The sequence below is a fragment of the Globicephala melas genome, chromosome 1 (genome assembly GCF_963455315.2).
Source record: "Globicephala melas chromosome 1, mGloMel1.2, whole genome shotgun sequence".
Lineage (NCBI taxonomy): Eukaryota > Metazoa > Chordata > Mammalia > Artiodactyla > Delphinidae > Globicephala > Globicephala melas.
In genome coordinates, this window is record NC_083314.1 from 14,469,025 (window position 1) to 14,494,423 (window position 25,399).

The 25,399-nt window shown below is 37.4% G+C and overlaps 1 protein-coding gene across 1 annotated transcript in view; it reads right to left on the bottom strand.

Moving 5' to 3' along the window:
* The window catches only part of USH2A (usherin), a 773,776-nt gene that overhangs the window by 543,483 nt on the left and 204,894 nt on the right, over positions 1 to 25,399 (bottom strand). Inside the window, exon 20 of the mRNA XM_060289919.1 lies at positions 13,086 to 13,320. Within this exon, the coding sequence (XP_060145902.1) occupies positions 13,086 to 13,320 (235 nt within the window). The remainder of the gene's footprint in view (positions 1 to 13,085; positions 13,321 to 25,399) is intronic.

Sequence of the window (25,399 nt, forward strand, 5' to 3'; positions counted from 1 at the left end):
CAGTTGGTTCATTTTTATAGCTATACATAGTTCATTGAATTAATACATTACAATTTGTTGTCTATTTTTGATGGAAATTTGGGTTGTTAACAGTTTTTGATTATCAAGAATATAAAGTTCCTAAGAACAACCTTGCACATGATTTTTGGTACACATATATATGCATTAATTTTGGATATCTATGTGGCAGTATATCATTAGTCTTTTTGTTTATGCTTGTGCCAGTGCTATACTGCCTTACCTACTGTAGCTTTACAGATAGTTTTGATATGTCATAGTGTAAATCCTCCAGCTTTGTCCTTCTTCAGTATAGCCTTGGCTACTCTAAGTCCTGTCCTTTTCCATATAAATTTTAGAGTTAGCTTGTCAATTTTCACCAAAATCCTGAGATTATGACTGGAACTACATGGATTATACAGATAAAGTTTAGAAAGACTTGTTAATGATATTAAATCTTCAAATCCATGAACATGAATATCTCTTCATTTATTTAGGTCTTCTCTAATTTCTCACAGTAATACTTTGTAGTTTTCAGTGTAGAGGTCTTGTATTTTATTTTATTTTTTTTTACTAGATTTGTTTCTAAATCTTCTATGCATTTTGGTGATATTATAAGTGCTACTTAATTTTTTTTTCCTTTTCCACTTGCTTTTTGCTATTCAATAGAAACATTTGATTTAGGCATATTGATCTTTACCCAACATCTTTGCTAAATTCACTTATTAAATTGGATAGCTTATATATTATTTTGATTCTTCTATATATATAATCATCACATCTGCAAATAAAGACAGTTTACTTCTTCTTTGACATTCTTAATGTATTTATTTTTTTGCTACATTGCTCTGCTAGTACTTCCAATACAATGTTGAATACAAGTGGTGATAGTGGACTTCTTCATCCTATTCCTGACATCTGGGAGAAAACAGTCAACATTTTTTGCTATCAGTAGTCTTTTATAAAAATATATTTACCAGGATATTTCATTCTTAGTTTGCTGAGAATTTTATCAAATATATTTATTGAATCCATAGGGATAATTTAGGAGGGTTCATCTTTATTAGGTTAATGTGGTAAATTACAGAGATATTTTGGCCTTACTTTCTTCATTATTTTTTTCATTTTTTATTTCATTAATTTTTGCTTTTATTTGTATTACTTCCTTCTTTCAAGTTTGGAGGGTTTTATTTGCTTTTTTTTTTTTTTTCTGGTTTCTCCTTGAGTTAGAAGCTTAGATACTTGATTTCTAACTCTTCCTTTTTTTTTTCCCTAATATATGCGTTCAGACGTTCATAGCTTAAGATTACCATTTACTCCTACAGGGATGGAATTGAAATTCTATCTACTTAGATCCTAATTTAGCTATTATTTTAATTCTAGAACTCCTGTTCTAATACATTCCAATTCTCTGTTTAAATTCTGCATCTTTTCATTTATTTTATTCACAATTTTAATCACAGTTATTTTAAAGTCTGTGTCTGGATATTATATATATATATTTCCAATATGTCTAGATTACTTGAAGATCTATATTTTTGTATTTATTAGATCCTATTTTTTGGTATTTCTGGTAATTTTGGATTGAATAGCAAACATCGGGTATTAAAAAAAATGTAGATTCTTGTTGATGTTACCTTCTTGCAGCAAATATTTAAATTATTCTGGCAGACAGACTTTTACTCCACCAGCAGTTGAGATGGGTTGAGGATTTACCTCCTGCTTTGGGATGACCGCACTATTCCTCATTTGCTCTCACTGCTAGAGTTTCAGCTGAATGCCTGCCATATTTACCAGGGCCCCTCCTCCTTGGGCCCTGAACTCTAATTTTTTCTTTTTTTTTTTTTTTTTGCGGTACGCGGGCTTCTCACTGTTGTGGCCTCTCCCGTTGCGGAGCACAGGTTCCGGACGCGCAGGCCCAGCAGCCATGGCTCAAGGGCACAGCCTCTCCGCGGCATGTGGGATCTTCCCAGACCGGGGCACGAACCCGCGTCCCCTGCAGCGGCAGGCGGACTCTCAACTACTGCGCCACCAGGGAAGCCCTGAACTCTATTTTTTTTGCCTTTCAAGCCATGTTTCCCCTCTGCCCCTAACACTGCAATATAGGAATTAAGAAATAAAACAGAAGGAAAATGCAAAGATAAATAAAAAGCTCACACAAATGGTTTTTCTTATTTCTGTGATCTTGATCCCACCAGGCCTGGCACTCCTAGTTACACAGTAATGTCTTTAAAGTACCATATTTTTAAGAAATTTTTATCCAACTTTTCATTTTTTCTCAGCAGGAGGATTTTTTGAAATACTTCACAGCTGGAGTCAGAAATCACTTGTAATTATTTAATTACATGTTTGATGCCTGATTTCATTGCAAGCTTTCAAGCTCCCTAAGGTTAGGGACTGTGTCTGCTTTACTCAATACCCTTTCTAAAACACCAATCATAGCACCTGGCAAATGGGGTGCAATTGAGAAACATTCACAGTACACCCACTAAACGACTGAGTCCCTCCATTTAAAGGCAGAAGTAGAAAGCAGAGCCAAAAGGTTTGAAAAAAATTTGCAGATAATAGAAGGGGAAGCCTGTTGAGAAATATTTAGTTTCTTTGTATGTTTAAAAAGATATAATAACACTACTGTTTAGGGACACATAGGTTGAGGGTTAAGAAAGGGCTCTTGTTTTGAAAATTATTGATAATCTTGAAGGAAGCATTTACAGGAAAGAAGTGGGCAGAAAAAAATGTAGATTGAGGAGTGATTGGTAGATGAGAAAACCTGTAACCATTGGGAAAGTCTTCTTTTTTAAGAGGACTGATGATGAGGAAAAGATACAAAATAGAGTTAGATTTATAAGCACATGTTGAAATGTAAAGGTAGCCACTAGAAATGCAGAAATGAGAGGCAGAACATCTAAGCCTCTAGACAGAGAAGAAAGGCAACTAAAAAAAACCAAACAAACAAAGGTCAGAACTTCATAGACTGAATAAAATAAAGTGAATGATCAGAGGGATATGAGGTAGAGAGAGGTTATAAAAGAATATCATCAAGATTTATGTGGTTTAGGCATATAAAATACATGAATGAATGGAACAGCACATAATTCAAAATCCCGAATTTTAAAATGTCAGCCATAAATGCATATATAATAATGACCATTATGATATTGTGTGCTAATTCCTGCATTGAAACTTTACAATAATCCATTTTAGAGATGAAGAAACTGAGCTGGAGAGCGGGGAAGTGACTCATGCAAAGTTAAACACCAGCACGTAGAGGAGCCAGATTTTCAACTTGGGGAGTCTGACTCCAAAACCTGCACTCTACCACTGCCATTGCTGTCTTCCTTCTGAACTAGAATGTCGACGTCAATACCTCCATTGCCCTTGAAATAGAATTCAATCAATTTGATGCTGTTAATCCATCCATAGCATTGATCACTGCTGTTTATAAAGCACTTTCAAGATTAAAAATGTTTTTTATTGTACTATATATGTTTATTATGACTGTCATCCTAAACCTATCGCAATAAGCCCTAATGATATGTATAGGTAAAAGTGTCAAAATATTCATTAACCTCAAAATTTAATAAGCCTAAGGAGATCCTGTGTCTAAGACACGTGCAACATCTTGTTTCCAGCAATACCATGTGACAGCTGCAGTGGGACAGAAAACGGCTCTAGCTATAATAATCGACAGAGAAGTAACTTCACCAGCAACTAAGGGTCATTAATAAGAATTTTTTTGTCTCTAATACTATATAGCTTAAAACATACTTTCTTATACATCTGAGGCCAATAGAGACTAAACAAATTGAGTTATCACTCTAAACTGTCAATACTTCCAAAAGGGTAGCTCTCAACATTTTGTGATGTATTCTCACGCATTGCAAATCTCATCATTAAGTAATTCTCATAGCTAAGCAATCTTTCTTATGGATTTTTCATTTTCTACCTAACTAACTCCTTTAGTGAATTCTTTATTCAACATTTATTGAACATCTAGTACGGATCCTAGGATGTGCAAGGCACAAATGTTATAACTGAAGAAAACAGTCATAACTTCAGCCTTTTGGGGATATAGATAAGTGAACAAGCAATTGTAACGGCATGTGATAAAGGTTAAAACAGAGATTCTTGGTTTCTGTGGCAGTAAGTTAGAGAGGCCCCTAATCTAGGTTTGGCATGGAGTCGGGAGAGGTTGTTGGGAGGCTATTTAAAGGAATAGCTCAGTTGACACTTCATTGATGAGGAGGAATTAGCCAGGTAACAGGAAAAAGAAGCACTTGCAAGTAAAGGGAGGCATTTCAGGGAAAGGCATCAATATCTTCAAAGACCTGGACATTCAAGAGTGTGGTAGATTCAAACAGCTGGGACCGGAAGATGGCTGTAGAGCTGGAGAGTAACACAGGAGGTATATGAACAGGTGAGGCTGAACAGTAAGCAGGGAAGCAGAAGAGACTTCATGCAGGGCATCTTTATGAGAAACTTTTGAAAGGTTTTTAGCAACGTGATAAGAAATATTAGTAGTTAAAAAAATAGCCTGTAAAAGAGTGAAACTTTTGATTTAGAGACCCACACATAGACCTGGACAAGGAAGTAGCTATAGGACTAGTGGATATTTCCAAGACATGTATCAGAGGCATAATGGCTAGCGGAGGACCAACTGATGGAATGTGAGGAAGGGAGTGAGAAGTGGTATTCAGGGACATCTCCCAGGTTTCTGTCTCAGGCACCCAGTTATACTCACTTTGGTAAACACAGTGGTAAACACAGAAGAAGGAACGTATCAGGGGAAGGGGTGGATGTGAAGAGACGCAGAAGCCAAGAAAGAGGCATCTACAGTTTTTTTTCCGTTTTCTGCCTCGTTGGATGGAAGGACCATTAAATTATTCATTCTCATGAACTTCCCATAAGTCCTTATCTTTCCTTTATGAAATTCTCCTAGGGCCCATTTTATTTGTGGGGATGACATGGCCACCGCTGCCAGAGATGACTTAAATGACCCAAATGATTAAGCAGGCGTTTCTTCCCCCTTCAGCCTCCTCCTGCACCTCTTCAGAGGTTGCACTTAAGGTCAAAGAACCTCCAAACTGAGACTGGGCCTCAGTCAAGGGAATGTACGTAACTGAGTTTCCTTTCTTGAAACTCCAAACCAGCCTGAGGGCGATGTTTGTGAGCTTCCTACAACGTACACACCTTAAATAAGGTCTTCATAATATTTCTCGAAATTTCCCCACTCCAAAGGAACTCTTAGTGCATGATCTCATAAAACATTTCTTCAGGCCACTAGAATTCGGTTTTGAAAGATCCAGAATTTTGACAATGATATTATTGGAATCCTTTCTATCTGACTGGAAATGAAGTTAATCTTTTTTTTTTCCCCAAACATTTTAATGTAAAATTACATGTGTATTTTTTTTCAAATTTCTTAAATTGATGTATAGTTGATTTACAATGTTGGGTTAATTTCTGTTGTGTAACAAAGTGATTCAGTTACACATATACACACATTCTTTTTTATATTCTTTTCCATTATGGTTTATCACAGGATATTGAATATAGTTCCCTGTGCTGTACAGTAGGACCTTGTTGTTTATCCATCCTACCTATAATAGTTTGTATCTGCTGATCCCAAACTCCCAATCCTTCCCTCCCCCACTCCCCTCTCCCTTGGCAACCACAAGTCTGTTGTCTATGTCTGCGAGTCTGTTTCTGTTTCGTAGATAAGTTCATTTGTGTTATACTTTAGATTCTGCACGTAAGTGATATCATACCGTATTTGTCTTTCTCTTTCTGACTTTGGAGTTAATCACAATACTTTTTTATGGGTGTTATATTTAACCTAACTGATATAAAATAATTGTAACTATAGATCTTTAAATATTTTAATTATTTTTTCCTAAGAAAATATATACAAAATTTTTCACTTTATTCAATCAAAAAGCAATCAGCTCATAGGTGCTAGTTTCACTATCACTGCTGACCATTATGATTCTTTTTCTGCTCGAAGTTCCTCTTTCTACTCATTTAAATTGGATGAAAGGAGAACTAAAATTAGTCTTTTTTTTGATGCAGAATGTCATGAAGAGACAGAAACATTTTTCTTTCGCAACAAAGCCTTAAATAAGATTCCAAAATGGCCAATGTATTGTAAGAAAAAGACACTGGGTAATTTAAGTACCGTAGGTAAATTTGAGACTACTAGGAAACCCAGGGACAGGGTGGAAAGCCTGTGTTTGACAGTATGGCACGAGTATGTGAGAACACACGTACAGTTGTATAGCAGGCAACAATACATCTTTTTTTGGTAATAAAAGAGATGGGGAAAGCAGATGCTTTAAGCTGGTTAAAAGAGTGTTAGCAGCTAACAACAGTTTGTTGCAAGGAAAAGATTATTCTATTGTATTGGCATGGTCAATGTTGGGGTGACTTTCTGGCCACCTAAGGCTCTGTTGAGCAGAAAAGATGCTATTTCAAGATACTTTCACTTATCAAGCATTACCACCTACTTTGTTGTGTTGGTTTCTCTCATTTATTTTATCTGAGCTCCTTTCTACTTATCTTTAGGCTTCCTGGCATTAGGGCGGAAGAAAAATGTATCATTAATGATGAAATTATGTTAATATTTTTTTTTTAGAACTAGACTTTAGACCAGGGATAGGCAAGCTACCAGTCTGTTGCCCATTTTTGCAAATAAAGTTTTATCGGAACCTGGTTACCCTTATTTTTTTACATATTGTCTATGGATGCTTTCATGCTACCATGACAGAGCTAAGTAGTTGTGACAGAGATCTCTTGGCCCATAAAGTCAGAAATACTGTTTGGACCTTTAAAGGAGAATTTTGTAACCCCTGCTCTAGATTGACTTTGTGAGAAGTTTACAAAAAGGAAAGGGTTCTTCATGCAAAGGCAAATTTGCAATTGCATTCATTTTGACCACCTGAGCAATATCAAAGCCCCCAAAAGGTCTAAAAATTTTGGTGAGACAAAAATCCCTGTGTTGAAATGATTATTTTGTGCAATCTGAGATAAAATTCCAAAGTGAAACAACTTACTTCCAAACCAACCCGACCATTAACTTTCCAAACACAAGGCAACATTACAGAAATGTGCTTCAAAATTAGTCACCTTAAAGATGCAAGGTTAAAACAAATGCAGCCCTTGTAAATTGGCCTTTCTGATGAAGTTGATGAATGGGGAAAAAGCACGGTCCTCTGCCACCCTTCAGTGTCATCTGAAAGCATTTCCTAAGAACTTACTTGGACCTCTCTACTGAAGGTAATAAAAACTAAGCAATTTTAATATTCACTTCTGAATATCTCTAGTTATCATAGGTTAGTCTGACTTCTGTTATTCTAAGAAGATATGTATTTGGATCCTTGTCTCTCTCAGTCCATAAAGGTGAGCTCAACCAGACAGTCACATCTCTTCTGATTCAGTTGCATCAGAAATACCCATGGATCCCCGGCATTGCCCAAGACCCACTTCTTTACTTTGCTCTCAAGTTCCGTGTTCTTACTCTTGCCTTTGTTTTTCTGTATCATTATTGTTAAACTGCTAGGCCATATAGTCGATTCATAGAGCTGCTTTTCAATAACTGTGGCCAAAATCTAACATCAAAGCTTAAATAACTTTGTGGTTTAAATAGGCTTTGAAAAGACTTGGTGTTTTATTTAGTGTTTTTTTTTCTTTTTTTTTTTTTTCTAAGTACTTTCTGGCAAAACTACTTGCTCCCAGTCAGAGGAAAACAAATAGTGGGACACCAAGGGTGTTGAAGGTCAGAATTAATATGCTTTTACTAATTAGTGTATCGAAGGAGTTTGCCCTACTTATACCTGTACTGTAACTGCTTAGAATCAGCTTTCCTTTAATGCAGTGTTTTACTGCCTCAGTTCACTGAAAATAATACAAAAATAATAAAGCATAAATATCATACAGTAAAATGTAAAATATACGCTTTTAAAAGATATTGATTTGGGGGGTTGCATTTCTCTTTTCATGGGTCGGTAATTAATTGTATTTCTGGATCGTGAGGCATTTTAGTTCGGCCATTTTGGGGAAGGCAAATACTAAGAGACAAACATGTAAGACAATCATTTGGTGTCCTTGAACGGCATTATTATGAAGAAAGTGTACAGAGTTCTCATCTGCAAGATATTCAACATCAGTCATCACATTTTTCATGAAGACAAATAAAAGGGAATTACATCCAGGTGCACATGTGTGTTCATCTCCCCAGTGGGTTGCTACAAAGATCTCTGCAAAGGCAGTTCCTGATTTCTGGGCAGGTTCACCAGTAAAGGCAGTTTAAAAGGCTGGTGTGATTGGCGTCTGGATACTACAATAGTCAAACCTTCCCCCAAATGATCATGGACCTGTTTTCCACTAATAGGAAAAACAAGTGACAAGGAGAGAGAGGGTCACCTTTGGAATGCCAAACTGAGCAGTATTTTAGTTTGCTGTTTTTACCAGCTTCCCTTTGATTACTAGCAAAATTCTTTGTGTAAGTGGATTTATTCTGCATTCCTGAAAATAATAAGCAAAAAATTTTTTTTTCTCTCCAGAAACACGGTGATAGCTCCTTCCTGTTGTAGGTGGGAGGGATGCTCTATCTGCTATTCCTGTTTTGGAAGGACAAAGTACTGTTAACCCCGTGTAATCAGGGGACTATTTCATTATGAGTGTTCACATGATTTTCTAGTTCCAAGATCATGAAATTATGTTGAACTTGTGTCTTCTTTACACCCTCTGATATAACTCAAGAACTGAATATCCATTTTATATTGAGTAATTTTCCTCACATCACTTAAGTTATCCCTAGAAGTTAACTTATTCCCATAAATTCTTCAGATTAGTAGAGAGAAAGCTTACATTTCTGTAAACCTTAAATTGTGAGTATATTATATGAAAGAATCATAAAACAATTAAAAATCTAAGTGTTTTTAAACTCACAGATGCCTTAGTGATAACTTCTATTTTGAATTTTTGAGGCTACTTAAATAACCTGTGCTAACTGATTTGGAATTTTAGAAGTTAAAGGAATTGGCCAAGCCTCAGTTTAATAGATGAGCATGATAAGACCCAGAGGAAAGTAGTTTATATAGTGTCTCAACACTAGGTAGATTAATTTAACTGTTTTCAATAACAAAATTAAATATCACATTTTAATATAGAAATTGCACATTACTCGTACCCCAGATACAACATTTAGGCAAACATATCTTGTATGTGCAGCAGCAGACGAATTAATAGAATGTTGATTTTATGACTTGCAGAAGACTTTTAGAAAATCTCCTGTCTCATAGTAGGCACTTCATAAATATTTGTTCAATGAGTGATAGCTGATAGCTAATGTTTAAAGACTATAAAGTAATCTGTGTGGCAGATACTGTGCAAAGTTCATTAGGTGAGCTATCTCCTTTAATCCTTACCTACCTGCTAGATATCAATATTGTAAGTAGTATTATTATGCCAATTTGAAAGAAAAGGAAACAGAGGCACACAAGTGATTAAGTGGTTTGTCTAATTACATTTAACTAATAAATAATGGGGCATAGATCTGAAACTCCTGTTAGTCTGTTCCCAAAGCCCTCATCCTTAATCATAAAGAAATGGGGGAGTTATTTATACTATGATGTAAATGACTGATAATACACCCTTCCTGGAAATTAGATTTTTGAAAGAACACTTGTATCAGAAAGGAAAAGCGATCAAACGTAAATCCTACAAAAGATTCATCTGGTTCATTTTTCGGCCCCAAAGTAGATTTTGACAGAGTTCATTTATAATACTAAGCTTACTGATTTATACAGTAAGCAACACAGACATATATTCATATGTTTGAATTGTTTTCATTCTGTCATATGAGGTAACATATTTAAAGCAAATATGGAAGAGGGGGGAGTTATATGAGAGATTCCTTTCTTGAACTGTAATAATGAGATAGTTTATACCTAGACTTTCAACATATTGCTATGACCATGGAATGAATGTATTTACAAATCCTGTCATTGATGGGTGAACTCTCACATTTTTTCCTTACATAAAATATGTATAATAATACACATCACTGTATATTTGTTTTTGAGTCATTTGATATCTCCATTCATATTTCACGAATCATTTTTAGTTAGAGTTTGAGATTCTGAAATGAATCAAAATAAAAGATATCTTAGTTCTTCTTATAATTATTCACTTTTTAAATATAATTCATCATCTTAGAGATGATCAGGATTTGCTCATTAAATTTGCCTTAGAATATAAAAACTGCATGAAATTTATAGGAACGTGAGTTGAAAGCACTGTTTGACACACAGCACTTCAGCCCACTTAAAATAATTTTGTTTGATGTTAAAAATCTAGCTTTAGGCACACTCTAGAATTAATTGCTATGGAAAAAAAAATCTTATCCCCAGATGTCTTTGGAGATGCAAGTAATAAATAATGCCAATACTATTTCTGTTTGCTACCTGAAAAGCCAAAAAACCGAAAGACAAATCCAAAAAGTTTAGCAGTGTTGAGTAAGGTTTATTTGGGTGATCATTATTTCATCTTCCATCCTCATTTATTACTTTTAGATACTTATTATTCCACAACTTCCAAGCTACTGTCCACAGAATTATCCCTCCCGCTCTGTGGCAAAGCACCAGCTTTTGAACCAGAAGCTTCCAAATTCACATTTCACCTCCAAAATTCAGTAGCTGTGGCACCACGTGGGAGCCAGTTATTGGAACCTCACTTCCTCATGTTCCATGAGGGGAAAAATATCTACCTTCTAATGCTGCAGAGGGATTGGATGAAAGAATATACAAGTAAAACAAGTGCATGATGCTAATAATACATTTACCTTTCTACGTAAGAAGATCCAAGTTGAAGGAAAGCTATTGATTGAGTTGGTTTTGTAAACTTGTCCCGGTTCATTAATTGGGGAAATTTTGTTAAACCATAACCTGCTTCAATAAAAGTATCCAGCCGAATCTGCCAGGTGAGCCAAAGGGTCAAACCAATAACTTGATGGAGACCTGGTTACTTTAACAGTTAAGAGAGACTCGAAAGTAAGCCAAGCTTCTCATAAAAAGGAGGTAGCGAGGCCCCAGAACATGCCTGAATGCAGAAGAACTGCTTATTCTCCAGGAATCGCCAAAGCTCTAGGGAGTTGTTCAAGCCCAAACTGTGATCTCCCTGTCTTGTCCTTCAAATGCTGTGGACTCCAAACACGTTTTCTGTGCAGCTGGAGGCTTTGTTATAGACAGAAGGATCCTGCTTAGGGAGGCCAGTGTTTACGGCCTAACTTTCTTAAAGAGGAATTTGGAAAACTTCCCAGACCCTGCATCTGCCCCTAGCCCTTGCACCTCCGAGTCTGAGGCCAGCTAGGGAGACAGCGCAGACGACTAAATTTATTAACAGCCGACGGGCCACTCTATCTTTCACAGCAACAACAGTAGGTGATCCCATCAAAAACCTGTCTGCTGGCTAGCCAGCAAATCCGAGCTGACATGCCTGCCGCAGCGAGACCCAGATGAATGGAAACGAAGGCTGTTTCCTCGAAGAAACACATCACAAGCCAAATGTTGGACCAGGACGTCAGTTCTAGTTCCATTTGAGAAAAAGCCTTTGACTTTTTTTCCACAGGTTCTTTCCCAGATACTTATGTTTCCTTTTCTTCCCTTTCTTTGACTTTTACGAATATTAAGTAGAAGTCGAGCGTTTTAGGGGAGCTCAATGGTTGAATTTCTAATACTCAGTGAGGAGGTGGATATACTAGTCCAGTGGTTAAGCGTGCATTAATCTTAATATATCACAGCTAGAACATAATCATGATTCGTTACAAATATACATCAGCAGCCAGCCTCACTTAAAAGCAAACTATTTACCATTCTAAGTAAAAATGAAATACGTGAGCTACGTTTTATAGTTCAAATTCCATTTCATTGTCCTCAACATACGCAGCATCGGAAAGACTAGCTATTTGCTCCAAAATGACTTTCTCATGGATTAAATTAATATCATTATGAGTTTACAGAGTAACACATATTATATACTTTAAAAAATTTTAATGGGAAATAAAGTGTGTATCATGAATAATGAGAGTTTTCTACGTCTGTAGTGAAATAGTGCTTTTAAAAAGTGTAATTCATAGAGATAACTGGACTTCCAGAATACTGTAATACCAGTCAGACCAGAAATTGAGTGAGACGTGTGAGGTTGGCTCACACAGTGAGGATTGGATCCTGTCTTTATTTAAAATTCTTATATTTTACTGGGGATTTTTTTGCATTGATTTTTATTTTAAAAATATTGTATTAAAATATCATTTACATGGATTACTGAGTTTTGGGTGCCTTTAAATTTTGTGCCTTGCTTGCCTTACTCTACTCCTGACCCATAGAAGGTACGCTTTCCCTGAAATTACTTTTTCCCATAATGCTCTCCATAGAACATAGGGTATTAACAGTTTTTACACTTTAAAAAGAAAAGAGCTACATCAAATAAGAGTTAGGAATAGTTAAACAGTTAAATAGCTTTCTTATAATTCTTTTCAGAGACTGGATAAGCTGATGTATACTGAGAATCTCCAATAGCATGGGGGCATTTCTCAAACTCATTTGCCCACAGAACTCTTTTCCACAAAGGAAGTGAGGAATACTCCGACACATTCTGGTAAATAGCGTCCAAGAGTCATTTCCAGCACATACTTTGATCTAATAAGACTGCCTTTTCAGGGAATTCCCTTGTGGTCCAGTGGTTCAGACTCTGTGTTTCCACTGCATGGGGCACCAGTTCGATCCCCAGTTGGGAACTAAGACCCCACACACCACGCAGTGTGGGCAGAAGAAAAAAAAATAAAAAACACCACTGCCTTTTCACATCTAGTATATATATTTTTTTCTTTTCTTTCCTCCACTTAACCCACTTGTTTTTTTCCAGAATACTGAAGAGATAAATATGTCGACACAATCAAGCTAAAGTTATAAAAGGGCTACATTAGTATCTCTATAAACAGGTGTAGTAAAAATTCATTGTAAAGACATATCAAAAGCATTAAAAATACCCCAGGGCTTAGTGCCTCGTAAAGAAAGTGATATCAAGCACACTTACCGGTAAAGTCTGTATTGAATGGGTGAGTGGAGCTGGGAAATTTATAATATCCATTTCCTGTGAAACGAGTTCCTTTCATCATTGTGGCCCTTGGAGCTGGTAGAGCTGCCTGTCTCCTTTCCAGCTGATATGTAGGAGAGGGTCCATTCTGTTCTTCAGGTGCCTGCCACCTCAGATGGATGGTTGTACTGTTGATTCCTTCAACCAGAGGTGGCCTCAGTTGGGCTGGTGCTAAATATTAGAAAACCCTTGTTACGTTCAAGAACTTGGCTCCTATCTCTAGACACAGATATGCACACATATGTTCACATGCACCTGTGTACATTAACTCAAAATCAAATCAATTATGGCCTCCAGTATTTCTATGGTCTAGGAACTGAAAACAGAGTTAATATTAAATGTAACTAAACAACATTTTGAATGCTGAATACACTTTTATCATTAAACAAAGTTTTTTTCTTACAAATAATTTCTCTATTCTTTCTTGCGACCTGACAGATACTACATATTATAGTCTGTTGGAGCACCACCCAGATTCTCTTTACCAAGCAGATGCTTCACTGCTCTAGCTTCTGTGCCTGTGGGTCTCTAATGGCTCATGGCTTCTCCATTTTCGAGAGAATACCCCTGCCCTACCCAGGAGCTACAAGATCCCTTGTGAATCCCGCAGCCAGTGACTATCAAGCTAGTGGCTACTGATCACAAAGGGCAGAGTCCCTTGTCTTAACATGGTATTGAGTCAGGGCTGCAATTCACAGAGGCCAAGCAGGAGAAGGAAATGGTTGAAATGGGCTCGTTAGGGAGACAAGAGAAAGTGGGGTTTGAGAAAAACCGGTGAGCGGGGAGGGGGTGAACAGTCACTAATTCGTGCCAGCCCACGGATGATTCAGGAATGACAACCCAGTGTTGTCAAATCTTTTATTTTGTTACCTAAAAAAAAAATCATTTTATGTGGAATTTTCTGATTTTTAAAGCTTAGCTACTGGTCTAAATTAAAACAAACAAAAAAACAAACACCACTCTGAAAGCCAAAGCATCCACAGGAAGGAATGAGCCTGTGATCTCAGCGGTTTGCAAACTCCTGTCCAGGCACAACAGACTCAGGCAGCCTCGGGGGCCCTGGAGTGACCACAGCACTTCCAGCAGTGGCCTGAGCCTTGGGCAGTGAGGGCCCAGGGCTCACACGCACACTGGGGCCACGGCGCGCCTTGACGTCCAGGGACACTGGCATTTCTTTGGAGCCTCCTGGGAAACCCCAGGAGTGACAGCTCTGAGACTTCCCCTAAAACCTACTGGAAACAGATCAGATTAACAACTGAGTTGTTGAAAATGAAGACCTGTTTCGATTTTCATTTTCTTAAGCAGTTGGGTTTGTAGGATGAGATGCGTATCCACTCGAAGTGTGTCAGCTGGGTTTGAGGGGTGAAAATGAAGAAAGGAACACATGTCATAATCGCCAAGTCTATTTACTGAGGACCCAGACTAACGCTGTGGAGCTTAACTTACACCTGTGTTAACACAGCCTTGTGCAGACACAAAGTTTTTGCCTGTTTCAGTACATGTAAGATAGAATGGTGTGAATACAAAAACTAATATTCTTAAACCAAGAAAGGCAATTCACCTTAAATCAGCTTCGAACAATGACCATTTGTTACTTTCTAGAAAGCTTGGCCAGCTTTCCACAGAGAAACAATTCATTGTGATTCTATTTTCATTTTTAGTAAAGAAGAGAGGGCAGTGAGTAAAAAGTTCATCAACTTAGAAAGATAATTAACAATTCTGTTCATCTTCCGCCAGTGTGAGCCACGTGATATTTTTATTCTTATATATACGGATCTGTAAATTTTATGCATGATTTCCTTTAGTATTCTTTACCAAAAATTAGCTAAATGCTGGGTTCTCAAAGACTTCATTCTACAAGCTATGATCCCTCTTCAGAATAATCCAAAACAAAATAAAAAGCTAAGCCATGCAGACACTTCTTCTCCCACTAAGCTCATCTCCAGAGTTTGGAGTTCCATCTTTGTAAAATTTCAGGAAGCCCTCATTGGCTATTAGCTTAACTGGGGAAGGAGGACTGCCAAAGATTTCTGAGTCTTGGGGTCAGAGAAGCAAGTAATGGAGGACCGATTATATTTTTTTCATTTGTTTAAAATTTTCTACTTAGGAGCAGACAATAGGAATTTTGAGCTTTTCTGTTACTTTCCTGTATTCCACTTAAGATTCCCTAGTGATCTGGCACACAAAGACTTGAACTTTTTAGTTTGAAGAATACCATCTATTCCAGTGATATCCAAATATCATATGATATCGCTTGTATGTGGAATCTTAAAAAATGACACAGATGAACTTGTTTACAAAACAGAAATAAAGTCACAGGTGTAGAAAACAAATTTATTCTTATTTAAAAGCAGCTACTTTCTCAAGGTCGCATTTGTTTGACATCTAGTACTCTTTCACTTTACTCCAATCACCCATCTGGATGGGGATAATGAAAATTTGTACCACTACTGTATTCAGAATCCTTTCCCCATGGATGCATCATCGAAAATCACTTCTTAGTCAGGAATATAATTTCAGAGTCAAACAAAACAAAATCAAAGGAATTCCAGCAACTCAGTAGATTTGCTTGTTTATTTGTTTTGTTTGATTGAACGTCTACTAAAAGTGAGAGCACGCAATTTTTAAAATATGACCAAATGATTATAATCAATGAGGACACATGCATTGAGAATCCACTAAAATTAATGTTGACTATTTAAAGTCTAACAAGTCGTGGAGTGCTTCTAGATTCACAGGGGAATTGCTCTGCTGAGCAATTACACCATTCTTAGGAAGTCAACCACAGAGAATGAGTGGAACTAGAGTATATATATGTGTGTGTGTTTGTGTGTGTGCATTTTATTCACTTGCTTAAAAAAAAACCCAAAAAACAACTCTCAGCTGGTCTGTTACAGTTTCACTTGTGAGTCAACCCAGCCCACTTGAAAGGGTGAGTACCTACTCAGTCACTATCTTCAGAATTCCCCTAAGACCAGAGGGGAACTTTCAATCAATTAAATGAGACTGGTCTCATATACATTCACAAGTAGAATAATGATAAGAAAAAAGATACTCCTGAACTATTAAACACATACACGCAAACACAGACTCACTAAGAGACAGGTGAATTAAAGATTATGGCTCAGATCATCAAAGTGAAGGGATTATAGGTATACATTTGTTCATCACAAGACAGTAAATTAAGAGACAATACGGGGCTTCCCTGGTGGCGCAGTGGTTGAGAATCTGCCTGCTGATGCAAGGGACACGGGTTCGAGCCCTGGTCTGGGAGGATCCCACATGCCGCGGAGCGACTAAACCCGTGCGCCACAACTACTGAGCCTGCGTATCTGGAGCCTGTGCTCCGCAACAAGAGAGGCCGCGGTAGTGAGAGGCCCGCGCACCGCGATAAAGAGTGGCCCCCGCTTGCCACAACTAGAGAAAGCCCTCGCACAGAAACAAAGATGCAACACAGCAAAAATTAATTAATAAACTCCTACCCGCAACATCTTCTAAAAAAAAGAGAGAGACAATATGGAATAATGCGAAAGTCTCTGCAGACTCCTAGAGATATAATTTTCACTTTTTATCCAATTCTGTATGATTTTACAAAAATCACTTCAAACCTATATGCCTCAGTTTTCCCATCCAACATGAGGATAAATTTTCAGTGGAACACTTTGAAAATAACTGCTTTTAAAAACAATATAATTGCGTTAGGTTTTACAAAGCAAACTTCTATTCCAATACAGGGCACTATTTTTACTAGCCAATAAAGCATCTTTCGAATTACATATTATAAAATGATTCAATTCATCCACATTTAGAATCTGTGTTTACTTAGAAAATCCTCTTATAAGCATAAAGTATAAAATGGATCTTCATAAGATACTTAGGCTTTTAGATTCAAAGACTAGCAACATACAAAGTCTGTTTCCACTTGGAATAAAATTACGGTGCTCTTGTATTTTTTTGCATTAGCTCTGTGATCCAATTTCTAGTCTCTCCTATTTACAAGCATTCTTTTATACAACACTGCGTAATATACATTCTTCTTTATGCAGCATTTATTACTTTATAATCTGATTAATAGCATATCATAATGCTAAGTTTACACTTGCAAAATTTACGTAGTGTGGAGTTTGACCATCTTAGGATAAGAACTGAAGACTAAATGAGAAGTGCTTGCTGACAGGTCTTTAAAATCAAATCTGTTCTCAAGGAAGAGTTTGTTGTCTATGAAGACTGCATGGCTGTGTCAATATTGTAAAGCATCATCAACCATTAGGAAGACAGCAATCTAGGAACACACAGCGATTCCTCATTTCAGGGGTGTGAGGGGGGAAAGACTAATATGAGACATCCTCAGGCATCTTGTCTGTGGAAAATGATCCTGACTTTGTCTCAGAGATGCAAATGTCACAGGAAATGCGATTTGCCAAATGCTGTTAGGCCCGAACACCTGTGAAAGGGCCCTGGAACTAGGACTCAAACGTAAAATCCGGGCTCACGTAGCCACGATTTCCCAGTTGGCAAGTGCTCTCCATTCAGCGTCCAGAAGAGGAGAGGATTCTCCCCTCAGACTCTCAGAGACTTCTCAGTGCTTTCTTGTTGACTATCTATTCTCTGACTGAGGAAAGAACAACATCAATTTTCCCATTTTCTTCTTTGTTTACTAGTCCCCTTCAAGAGAGAGGATATATAGTGGAACTGATCTGGAAAGGAGAAAACAGGTTCTAGACTGCTTCTGTAGGACCCTACTTATAGAACATTGGCTAATCCATTATTTGGCCTCTCTGTTCTTCAGTATCTCACTCATTCATTTATATTTTTGGAAAAAAAATTTTTATTGAAGTATAGTTGGTGTACAATATTATATAAATTACAAGTGTACGATAGAGTGATTCACCATCTTTAGAGGTTATGCTCCAGTTACAGTTACTATAAGATATTGGCTATATTCCCTGTGCTGTACAATATATCCTTGTAGCTTATTTTATACATAATAGTTTGTACCTCTTAATCCCTTACCCCTATATTGCCCCTCCCCCCTTCCCTCTCCCCACTGGTAACCACTAGTTTGTTCTCTATAGCTGTGAGGCTGCTTCTTTTTTGTTGTTGTTGTTACATTCACTAGTTTGTTGCAATTTTTAGATTCCACATACAAGTGATATCATACTGCCTGTCTTATTTCACTTAGGAAATACCTTCCAAGTCTATTCATGCTGTTGCAAATGGCCAAATTTCATTCTTTTTTATGGCTGAGTAATATTCCATTGTGTATATATATACACCATGTCTTCTTTACCCATTCATCTGCTGATGGACACTTCGGTTGCTTCCATATCTTGGCAACTGTAATAATGCTGCTATGAACATTGGGGTGAATGGATCTTTTCAAATTAGTGTTTTCATTTTTTCCAGATATGAACCCAGGGGTAGAATTGCTGGGTAATACCTCATTTATTGAAGAGCACAACAGACCCGATTGTGCCTAGGGTCTCTTCCAGTTTCAAAATTCTGCTTGAACATTTTCAAGCAGCTCCTCTCCATAGTAAACCAAGAAGGGGTGCTGGATACACAGATCCCCTCAGCCCTCCAGGAAGCCAGCCAGCTTATCTCCCACAGCTCCGAGCCATCTTGTTCCTTACCTCAGCACGGCAGATATATATTATGATTTTTCTGTGTGTTCTATGATATAAACAAGGCCAGAAAGCAGTGCTTTTAGAGAATTTAGGGGGAATCACCTCCTTGATGAATAAACACTCCCTTAACCAGCTGTCATGCAGGTGATCATCAATAATTTGCACGCATCTCACGTCCAACACATAAACAGTGTGAGGATCCGTGATTTCTGAACTGTACATATGGCAGCAGCGATGACAACACGGACTGTTCCCTGAAGTCCCCTGTCAATAAAAGGTAGTTGCTTGGACTGTAATTATGGCATCCTTGCTACCCAAACTTGAAGCTTTTATGGGGCTTATGCAATTAACTACTTAAATGCATAGTAACACTCGCTTCTCTGACAGAAAAGTATTGATTTTTTAATCATTTTCAAGTCTCCTCTAGCACAAATAAATGTACTACAGTTACAGTTAATGCACTGTGTACATGCATTAAACGTTGGTGTGACAAAATTTATTATTTTGTGATATATAGAGCTGAAGTCGGGCTTCTCAGAAAGTAGCATCATGGATCCAACATCAGTGTGGAAACTACCATTGTCCTCGATACTCCAAATTCTCTAACTTCTACAAGTTAGAGATCTTTTTTCATAGGATACTTAGGCTTAAAATAAAGGAGGGCATGCTGAATATAAATCTTTCCTATATGTCAGTGTAGGAGAAAATTAGAAATAGTCCAACAGAGAAGATAACAGTTTATTTTTTCCCAAAGCTGTGGGTGTATGGCAACTCTGTTCAGATGAATTTTTGTCTATTTAATTTTTTTCCCCTTGCATTTATTTAGGGCACATCTATCAAAATATTTTGCACACAATAGTCTTTCTAGTTCAATTCTTACACATTTTAATTGTGTTGTTTTAATGCCTTACTATAGTTAATACATCGGAAAACTAAAATGCTGCTTTAAAAAGCGTGATTTCTGCCATGACAAAAGGTGAACAGAGGCCCCGTGAAAGTCACATATCTAAATACAGACCTGGCAACAGAGGTCATTACACAGTGTACGAACAAGCCTTTACCTTGGGTGCATCACACATTCAACATTAAAGTGGGTGAGTGAAAAGCAGTTAATTTTGTTTTGTTAGAAATAATATCATTTTAGTTTTAGCATCGAAGACAGATGCCAGCATTTCACTCTGAACAGATGGTAATTCCATCTAATAGTGCATCTCTGTATTAGTAAGGTCTGTTGTGTATACAAACAGTAATAAACAGTAGGTAAGGATCAAAATAAATTTTAATTGTTGACATTAAATTCTGGCTGCCACAGTTCTAAGGCTGCAATATTCCTTTTTCAAGTCTGTCAGGTTTACTAATGCTACAAAAGCTTTGTCGAAAGCCGCCAGATTCCAGCTTCCATACAAAGATGTTGCGTGCTACCAGCTGTTGGTCTGCACCAGGATTACCTGTTTTCCTACAATGAAATAATCCTTCAGGAATAACATGGGATTGGTGCTACCGCTGATGCACTGGTCCACCATGATGTCTTTCAGAATGCTCCTGAAGGACTGAACCTTTAATTAAGAGGTTGCTTTTTAAAATGTTGTGTCCAATTGTTACAACTGGGGTCATGCTGCTGTCACAGTCACTTTCCTACCCTGCTAAGTAAGGGTCTCTCATTCAGTTCACTCTATTCTCTTTGCAAATCTGGGCATTCCTGAACTTCTATGAAACTGACATCATCCTTTTCATTTGGTTGGCTTTATCAGGAGTCTGAAGGATTTCCCTAACAATTGCAGCTCTCGTCAGCTGAGCTCTTCTGTAGACTTCGCTGTGGATCAAGCCTGCCAACAAGCACCAATCTGGTTCTCATAATGTCTCCTACGATCTGGTATTACAAGTAGTAGCCGCTCTATATTTGGGGAAGCTGCCATGTCAAAAGCATTATAAAAAACCCCAGTTTGGCATTCAAGTTCAATAACAAACACGCTTTGCCATCATATTTCCTTAAAAACAAGGATGTATTTTTTTGAATCATGAGAAATATATTGCTTCCACCATATGGGACAACCAACGACTCACCAACCGATTTCAGATGCAGCATATTGAGCTGACCATATGTTACTGTGCTGTTGAATGGCTGAGTGATTCATGCCCGTCACATTCTAGTATATCAATTAAAGCTCCTTGAAGTCTGCATGATTTGTGTCTCTGTTATTAAACCCTGCTAATTCATCCCACTTACACATCTGTTATAAATCTCTAGGAGTGCTGCATGATTCATGGCAATCTGTGAGCATGCTACAGCAAATTCTTCTCCTTGTAATTAACAGTAAATTGTTTTACTGCCATGCAATGAATTTTTCAGTTATATTGCAAATGAACTCCTAAATGTGCGGTTCTTTCCTAAGAACTGACTTATATCATTAGGCAATTAAAAAGTATTGCTTTGAACCGAAAGCTTTTAATCAAGAGAAATACAACTTCAACATTGCCTGAGAGCCATGGAAATTTGACACGGTGGTTAGAAGGGCAAAATAATTTCTGTTGTCGAAAGAGCAAAACAAACAAAACCAACCCTTCCGCGTACTCAGGACTTCCCTGATGCTAAGACGTGAGAACTGCTGCCTGAAAAGACTGGGTGAGACAAGTGTGCACAGATACTGTTTATCTTAGAAGTGACTTAAGTCATCTGTCATTACCAAATTTCTCAGATTGACTTACACTGCTCTAATTGTAAAACAGTGCCTTTATTCTTGAAATAAATAATTGGATAATTAGCCAAGTTGAATCCGCAGAGGATTTCACTGCTGTTCAAGTGCTCCTGTCAAAGGTGAGGCAAATTCATTTCAGCTCGCCTCTGCAGCTCTTCGAAGAGGCTTTGATTTTTTTTTTTCCCCACTTTCCTGGCAGCAGCCTGAGATTCATGAGTCCATACATCAAGTCGGTAGTTTAACAACAAATGGAATTAAATTCAAAGAAGGGAAACTAATTGAAGGACAGCAACAAAAGTGTTTGGTAATGTGCTTTTTAATATGGCATGCCACATTTGCATGATAATTTTTCCTTTTTAGCATGGAGCAGAAAGTGACTAGCTTAATGAGGGATTATTCAAGACAGGAACGAACAAAATGCATTCATAACTAAGAACAAAGATTGTATTATGAAACAAAAACAGGCAACCTCAGAGAAGTAACTGGATGATTGGTTTATGCATTATGAATAAAAAGGTAGAAACATATTTATATTAGTATTCACTAATGACTATATATACAAGATTGTTGTAATTAAAATTATAAATTAACATATTAAGAGTGCTTGTTTAATCACTCTGGGTCCTATTCACAATGAAAAGACTTATGTACCTGCATACAAAACAATGTGTATTTTCAACCCAGCCGCAAACATACATTCTACTTCGGATTCAGACAAAAATCTTAATGCACCACTAATTACTTGCTTAATGGGAGATGGGCACTTCTAAGCTTGTAGTGTAGAGGTCATTTTATGACAGGTAAAGGAAATAGGACATTTTTCCTCCAGGAATGGAGCTCCAAAAGGAATTTCTCTGAAGGAAGGTTTAATTTGTACTTAATTCACAAAGGGCGGAAATGTACAAAGTTATTAGATTAAAAGGGTAATCTTCAAGAAAAGTATAAGGGTGCCCAGTCCATCAGTTTATGACCCTTATATACCCAGAAGCAACTCCAAAGCCACCCATGACAGTTTCCTGAAGATTTTGCAATGGAGATGCAGCCGCTCCTGGGAGAATACCTCTCTCACATCAGCTCTCAGCCTTTGTCATGGGCACCAAAACTAAAGCAATAAATATTCTGGACGAAATGTGTAATTCTAATAATATCTAATTGAAAAAATACTTCAAAGAGAGCAAATTATAATGCTCGAGCTTTTTAATGAAACATACATCTTTACAAGTATCTTTTTGATTTCTGTGACTGAGATTCAAGGAAAAATAACATGTTTAAGTGATTCACTGCTTCGAAAAGGTTGACTACTACTTCTAATTTTGGGTGCTGTTCAAAATTTTTAAATGGTCGCTGGCTTCTTCTGATTCCTGACGCTTCACTCACATGAACTACATTTAGACTTGAGTTAAATTTCTCACAAATCCATTAGAATTCACTGGAGTAATATATACCCTCCAAATTGTAACTTTATTACTAGAAGAAACAGAGCAGGAAGGATCATAGCTGCAACTTAACTTTTATTCCTTTCCTACAATGGTCAACAAACCTGTTGACCATTCAAAAGGACTGACCTTCTCACTGTTTATTTCTATGACTTAATATCTATCACTTACGCACAGAGGTTTAATCCTAGGAAAATTTTAGGAAAAAAAAACCTTATTCACCTATTAAAAACAAAGGAGGCAAGAAGGATATTGGATCTGTAATTGCTGGGGTTTTCTTTGTATTCTAATAAAAACAAGTCCATTCTCCCTGATCCAAACACCCCTGAAAATGGTATATTTCATAATAAATCCAGTGGCAAGCAAAAATTTTTTTTTATACTTTTGTCATGTAAGTGACTTTATTCCCTGCTTGGCAGATGAAGAGTCAGAGAATTCTGACAAAATAAATGAAGGGATAAAGAAAGAAAAAATTTCCCAGAAGAACGCTAAAATAATTTTTCCTTCAGAAAAGAAAGGATTTCACATGTGAACAAAGTTAATATGTTCTTTTTTTAATGGAAATTGAGTAGAAGGAACATGCTGGCGAAGGACAAAAAACTACACATTTAAAATTTACTATCCCATCTTCTCCTGCAACTGTTGAATTTTTTACCTTCCAGCTTCTGCTCTAACCATGTTAATCAGAGTGCAGCCCAGAGAGTCATCAGTGACCCCACGTTCCTTGCAGTTTACATTTTTCCTACTTTCCCTACAGCATGTGACCCTACTGACAACATTCTCCTTCTAGAATTCTCTCTCCCCTTGAGGTTTTGGATACTGCTTTTTCTACGTTCTTTTTCTAACTCTGACCACGTCTCTGATCCCTTTATTCCTCCTTTCCTCTTCCTCCCAAAATGTGAGCATTCACTGAGATGTAAACTTTTATTTTGTATTTTCCCTGCCTTCACTAATACATTAGCATCCATAGTTTCGCCTCCTTCTACATGCAGGTGACTATAAAACCCGCATCCTTCGTAAGCTCCAGATTTGCATTTTCTGCTGTTGGCTGGTTATAATTGTCATGGATGTGTTTCCATCAGATAATCAAACTGAAACTCATGGTTTTATTTCTCCCATATGTTCTTTCTTCGTCTCTTGCATTAGATTTAGTGGCATCACCACTGTCTAGGATATTTACTGTCATCTTCAATTTCTCTCTCTTCTTAACCTGTGGATTTCCCTTCCTTGATCTACTCTATTCCTTTCTTTTTTTTTTTTTTTTTTTTTTTTTTGCGGTTCACGGGCCTCTCACTGTTGTGGCCTCTCTTGTTGCGGAGCACAGGCTCCGGATGCGCAGGCTCAGCGGCCATGGCTCACGGGCCCAGCCGCTCCGCGGCATGTGGGATCTTCCCGGACCGGGGCACAAACCCGTGTCCCCTGCATCAGCAGGCGGACCCTCAACCACTGCGCCACCAGGGAAGCCCCTATTCCTTTCTTTTAATCTTTCCTTCTATTTATCTGATTTACTTTCTCATGGCCCCCTTGGAATGTCTACCAGTCTCTATTCCCACACTTTAATCTATTCTACACTATACTGACAGAGACATCTCTATAAACCTCAGCTTTCATCACGTCAGTATGGAACAGCCCCTCAAACAGTGACACATGGTATAATAGCTGCAAAAATATTTACCAATTCTTTATAGTCCATTTCAAGTGCCACTTAACCTGAGCTAATTTCCCAGTTTCCTAAATCAAAGCTATCTATCCCGGTATTCTCCATTCCCATAGCTTTCTTTTATCCTTTCCCCCAAGGTGTTAACCCTACCTGTTATTTGTCAGTACCTTAATGCAGACACCATTAAGGTATCTTTGAATGGATTCTACTAGAATCCCCTCCACCCAGTGCTTTAAATAGGAACCTTAATAGATGCTGACTGAATTGAGCACTCACAGCAAAACACAGCAACAATATGGTTATGACACATTATTAACTCTATACTGTAAACAACAAATTTGAAATGTGTCGTTTTTGATCAAAATCCTGAAATGCATGCCATAACTCTGAACAACATGCTCCTTACGGAACTGAAAAATGATGCTTTTCGAAGTTAGCCCCCCTACAGTTTACTTTTGCCATTCAATCCTTAGTTTTAGGACTCTCCACTGTTATATTTGTGTTATAATACTGTTACGGAAACAAAGTTGTAAAATAAATTGCATGACTTCGATAACATTCGATTAGACATTCTATAACATTTACATTGTGACTGAGAAAAGTATTACAAAACAGTTATAGAAATCTTGATTAAAAATAAATTTTTTTTGAGGATTTACTCTGTGCTGGGCACTGCTTTAAATACTTAACATGTATTTACTCCTCGGGAGAGCCCCGTGTAATAGGTTATCCTTATTTATAAATTGGAAAACTAAGGCACAGAGATCATATAATTTACTCAAGGTCACAAAGCTAGTAGATGGCAGAGCCCAAATTCAAGTTGCAGCATTC